Here is a 5488-nt window from a genome sequence, read left to right as displayed (position 1 = left end):
TGTTTCTGCTGCCTTCAGCATTTGTTCTTTTTCTTCAAGAAGCAGAAGAAGTGTGTAAGAAGTGTTGCTTCTATACTTTTATTAATTTTGTTGGTTGTGCTGTTTGCTGCTGCAATCTGCAGCACGGGCAGCAGCAGCAGCACCGGGCGCGGCTACCCCACCTATCGAAGCGGTGCTGCTGCTGCTGCTGCTGCTGCTGCTGCTGCTCTGAGTGTTGCTACTCCACAAGACAAGCAGCAGCAGGGAAGAGGTTGGCTTCGTCTAAACCTGCAGCGTATTTCTACAACCAGAAGGCAGCAGCAGCAGCAGCAGCAGCAGCAGCAGTTGCAGCAGCAGCACAGCGGCCACGGCTAGCTGCAGCAGGGATACGACTCCAGCAGATAAGGCAGCACCTCTTCTTCTTTCTTTTTGTTTTTTATTTCTTTTTATATACTTTGTCTGCTCTCTTCTTTGCTGCATGTCTCAAGTGCTGATGACTTTCTTCGCAGCAGCTTGTTCTTCTGCTGCCGCTGCTGCTGCTGCTGCTGCCGCCTCTGCTGTCCCGCCCCCGTCTACTTCTCCCTTCCGCGGTGTACAGACACCTCAGCAAATTCACAGCTGTCTGCAGCTTCACGTCGCCTCCAACGACAACGCCTTGCAGCAGCAGCAGCAGCAGCAGAATCACCAGCAGCAGCAGCAGCAGCAGCGCCAGCAGAAGGAAGGGCATCTGCAGCAGCAGCAGCAGCAGCAAAACCCCCCGCTGCAGCAGCAGCAGCAGCAGCAGAATGGGAGGCTGGCAGAAGCACTTCTTTTAAGAGACACATCACAACTTGTCGCACCTACAGCAGCAGCAGCAGCAGCAGCAGCAAACTCGCCCCCTATGGCCTCCCCCCAAACAGCAGCAGCAACAGCAAACCAAGCTGCTGCCGCGACTGCAGCTGCAGCAACAGCAACAGCAAACCCTACACAGCCGTTGCCGCCAGGCGAGAGAACAGCCTTGGAAGCTGCTGCTGCTCCTGCTGCTGCTGCTGCTGCTGCTGCTGCGGAGCGGGAGAAGGTGGAGATGGAGTGCGACTGCTCCCCTGCTGCTGCTGAGGCTGCAGCAGGCGGCGCTGCTAGCAGCCAATTGCTTCTGGTGAAACAGCAACAGCAGCAGCAACAGCAGCAGCAGGTGCAGGTAAAGCAGGTACAGGAAGATCCTGCGCAGCAGCAGACACTGCAGCAGCAGCAGCAGCAGCAGCAGCAGGCATGTCTTTCTTCGCCCGCCCGTTCGGCTGGTGAAATAACAGGTGTAAAGGGGATTCCATCATCAGAGAAAGAAGCAGCAGCAACAGCAACAGCAGCAGCAACAGCAACAGCAGCAGCAACAGCAGCAGCAGGAGAGGTTGGGGTTTGTAACGCAGCGTCTGATGCTCCTGCCGGTGCGGGATCAGGATCTGCTGCAGCAGCAGCAGTAGCAGCAACAGCAGCAGCAACAACAACAGCAGCAGCAGCAGCAGGAAGGGCAGGATGTGGTGTCTCAGGTGTTGATGTAGAGCTTTCTTCTGTCTCTTCTTCTTCCTCAGTATCTGCTGCTGCTGCTCCCGCTCCTGCTGCTCTTGATGCAGTCTCAGCAGCAGCCACAGCGCCAACAGCAGCAACAGCAGCAGCAACAGCAGCAACAACAGCAGCAGCAACACAAGCAGGAGAAGAGCATTCGGGTTTGTCTTCTCCCCCTTCTTCCTGCGCAGCAGCATCACTGTCTTCTTCTGCTTCTTCTTCTTCTGCTTCTTCTTCATCTTCTTCTGCTTCTGCTTCTTCTGCTTCTTCTTCTGCTTCTTCTTCTGCTTCTTCTTCTGCTTCTTCTTCTTCATCGTCTTCTTCTTCTCCGCCACAGCCTTCTTCTTCTTCTTCGTCGTCGTCTTCTTCTTCTAGTACAAATACAAATGCAAATACTTCTTCTTCTAATACTGGTTCTAATACTAATAATCCGTCATCATCATCATCATCATCATCATCTTTTGCTTCTTCTTCTTCTTCTTCTTCTTCTTCTTCTTCTTCTTCTTCTTCTTCTTCTTCTTCTTCTTCGTCTTATTCTTCTTCAGTTCGTCGATTGACAGATCGGGGCTCAGACTGGCATCCGCTGGACGCAGTAGTAGAGCGTATAGAGGCACATGTGCGTCCTAGCAGCAGCAGCAGCAGCAACAGCAGCAGCAGCAGCAGCGGCAGCAGCGGCGGCCCTAGCAGCAGCAGCAGCAGCAGTAGCAGCAGCAGCAGCAGCAGCAGCGGTCGTGTGCAGTGGTATAAGGGTTTCCGCATGCCTTTAGGGGCTGAAGGCAGACAAATACTTTTGAGAAGGTTGCGCAAAGCTTATCATTCAAATCCTATTAAGTGGGATGAAGAGCTGTCTAGACACCGCATTATATTTAGTAGAATGCCTTATGCAACTGTCATAGAGCTTTTTCAGCTTGCACATCTTCTCGGGGTCTTTGACTTTGCTGTTCGATGCTCAGAGGAGTATGGTAGTGATGCTGGGGGCAGTGCAGCACATAGAAGAAGAAAGCACAATAAACTAGCAGCTACAACCAGCAGCAGCAGCAGCAGCAGCAGCGGAGGAGCAGCAGCAGCAGCAGGGGGCACGGGGGGAAACGGCAGCGCAGCAGCAACAAACGGCGTTCAAATGCAAATTCAAAATGGCAGTGTACAGGCAGCTAATGCAGAGACAGACGCACAGCAGCAGCAGCAGCAGCAGCAGCAGCAGCAGGGTTTGCTGGCAGCAGAAGATCTTGATGCTAGAATGGTAGGTGCTCTCTTTGCAGAAGGCAGTTATAAAGGCAGCAGCAGGAGAAGACAGAGACGCGCCCCCAGCGGCACCACTACTACAACTACCACTGCAGCAGCAGCTGCAGCAGCAGCAGCAGCAGCAGCAGCAGCAGCAGATGGACCCCACCTCCTCGCCCCCAGGCCAAGACGGGTGAGACGCTCTAGCCCTGCATATTTAAGAGACTATGAAACCCTTACCGATGCGCTGAGGTTTACTGCACCTTCCCCCAAAAGAAAGCGAAACGGCGGTGCAGCAGCAGCAGCTGCTGCTGCTGCTAACGGCAGCAGCAACGCACTGCTTGGCTGGGAATGTGCCGGTGCCTTCAACGAGCAGCAGCAGCAGCAGCAAGATGACCTCCTATCTGCTGTTCTTCGAAGCAGGGATGGCGCTGCTGCAGAGGATTCGTTCCTTAGAGCGGCTGACCCGCAGGCAGCAGCAGCAGCAGCAGCAGGAGCAGCAGCAGGAGGGGCGCTGGAGCCTGACAGACAGCTGAAGGAGTTCAGCGACAGCCTTTGGCTTAAGGGGGTTTTAAACGAAGGGGTATTAACTCCAGAGTTGCAGGAAGCGAGCAATTTGCTGCAGCGAGACCCGCAGCAGCAGCAGCAGCAGCACCAGCAACTGCTGCTGCTCCAGCAGCAACTCGAAGCTGAACAGAATGGTGCGCAGCGCGGCCGCTTCTTCTTCTCTGCTGAACTCCCTGGAGAAGCCAGCAGCGATGTCAGCAGCCCTTGGGGTAAGAATGATAAAATAAACAGCAGCAGCAGCTTCAACCGCCGCAACAGCGGCAGCAGCAGCAGCGGCAGCAACAGCAGCAACAGCAGCAACGGATGCGGTATAGGCCTTTCAGGGCAGCAGCAGCAGCAGCGCCGCAACAAGAGAGTTAAAGTGCCTCCATCAGGTCCCGCTGCTACTGCTGCAGCAGGTTCTGTTGCTGCAGCAGCAGCAGCAGCAGCAGCAGGTAGCGACGCCTTTGCTCTTCCTAACGCTGCTGGGTTGCCTCTGCACCTCGACGCTGCAGCAGAATGTTTAAGCGGCCTTCAATCAAAGACCCCCTCCGCAGCAGCAGCAGCAGGTGGCAAAGCAGAAACTGCAGCAGCAGCAGCAGCAGCAGCGGCAGGTTTAGATGGTGCTGCTGCGCCTTTGAATCTGCATGCATTAACAGCGAACTATACAATTGCTGCGCAGTATCTGCAAGTTATTCAGCTGCTAGCAGTGCAGCGCCAAATTATGGAGCTAACAGAAAGCCTAAAGACATGTGACGCAGCACCTGCTGCTGCTGCTGCTGCAACGGGAGCAGCAGCAGCAGCAGGAGGGGCAGCAGCGGCAGGTAGGGGGGGCCCTGGAGACCGAGGCTCTGCAGCAGCAGCAGCAGCAGCAGCAGCACTGTCAAGCTGCTTTGGGGCTAAGCGAGACCCGCAGTCTGCGTTGAGTCAGCAGCTTATCCTGCGGCTGGGGGAAGAAGTCGGATTGAATAGCACAGCAGCAGCAGCAGCAGCAGCAGCAGCAGCAGGAGCGCAGCGGGAGACAGGCGAAGGAGAGGCAGCCAGTGGGGGGCCAACGTCGACGCTGCTGGAAGAACTAGAGAGAAAAGTTGCTGCTCTTGAATGCCTCGTTGCTGGCAGCAGCAGCAGCAGCAGCAGCAACAGCAGCAGCAACCGCATGCATCCACCGCCTCAAGATGTCCTTGCTACTGCTGTTGGCTTGCAGAGGGTTTTAGAGGGAAGCAGCAGCGTTGAGGGTCTCCTGGGGAGCTCGCAGCAGGCGCAGCAGCTGCAGCAACTGCAGCAGCTACAGCAGCTGCAGCAACTACAGCAGCTGCAGCAGCTGCAGCGGGCGCATCAACAGCAGCAGCAGCAGCAGCAGAGTGCTGTTGCTGCAGGGGGGAGGGTAGAGGGGGGTCAGCGGGCCTTTGGCCGGCAGCTAGCCTTTAGCTGCTCTTCTCCTGAGTCTCCTGTTGATGGGTATGACTCTGGTGCTGCAACATCTTGCTGCTCTGGTGCTTCTTCTGCTTCTGCATGCAATACACCTGACTCGCTTGGAGGCGAGCGTTTGCTGCTGCTCTCTTCGCTCTGGCAGCCGCTACCTCCTGCTGAAGGACTTGTTAGCAAAGACGCAGAGTAAACAGAGGGAGCCTCCTCCTCCTGCTGCTGCTGCTGCTGCTGGTCCTGCTGCTGTTGCTGCAGCAGGGACATCAGCAGCAGCACACGCTGCAGCAAACGCAGCACTGGGGCTGCAGCAGGGATTACAGCAGCAGCAGCAGCAAACGCGGCAGCTGGACCTGCTGCTGCAGCAGGGATTACAGAAAATGCAGCAGCGAATGCAGCAGCAAATGCAGCAGCAGGAGCGCTTGTCTCTGATGATTGTCGTTCATTTGTGCTACTAAATATTTAAATGTAGAAGTCTGATTGCGTGTGGCTTTTATTATTTGTCTTTTTTCTTCCGTCTTCTCCTTCTTTATATTTATATATTTATTTGTTTATTTATTTGTATACTTATTTTAATCTTGTATTTACTTATGCGGGCCCTCCAGGGTATTGTTATTTCAATCGCAACGCAGCAGAAGAAAAATATATCCTTCGCTTTTTTCTTTCTTCTTGCAGAGAGAAGAACAGCAAAACAAAGAGGGTTTATCTCTATAAGAGTTAATTTAAATAAACAATTTATTATATTTGCCTCCAATCGATGCCTAAAGAAAACCTCACAAAG

General features: G+C 54.3%; 1 protein-coding gene across 1 annotated transcript; it reads left to right on the top strand.

The window, feature by feature from the left end:
* Nucleotides 1-472: 472 nt before the first annotated feature.
* On the top strand, nucleotides 473-5165 carry EAH_00053340 (hypothetical protein, conserved; the record flags this gene model as incomplete). Its single annotated transcript, XM_013391061.1, has 2 exons — nucleotides 473-4743; nucleotides 4859-5165. 2 exons carry the CDS (start codon nucleotides 473-475, stop codon nucleotides 5163-5165), a joined length of 4578 nt encoding a protein of 1525 aa, XP_013246515.1.
* Nucleotides 5166-5488: the final 323 nt, after the last annotated feature.

This window comes from Eimeria acervulina, genomic scaffold, assembly GCF_000499425.1.
Source record: "Eimeria acervulina Houghton genomic scaffold, Eah_scaff982, whole genome shotgun sequence".
Classification (NCBI taxonomy): domain Eukaryota; phylum Apicomplexa; class Conoidasida; order Eucoccidiorida; family Eimeriidae; genus Eimeria; species Eimeria acervulina.
This window is presented reverse-complemented; position numbering and strand designations above follow the sequence as displayed.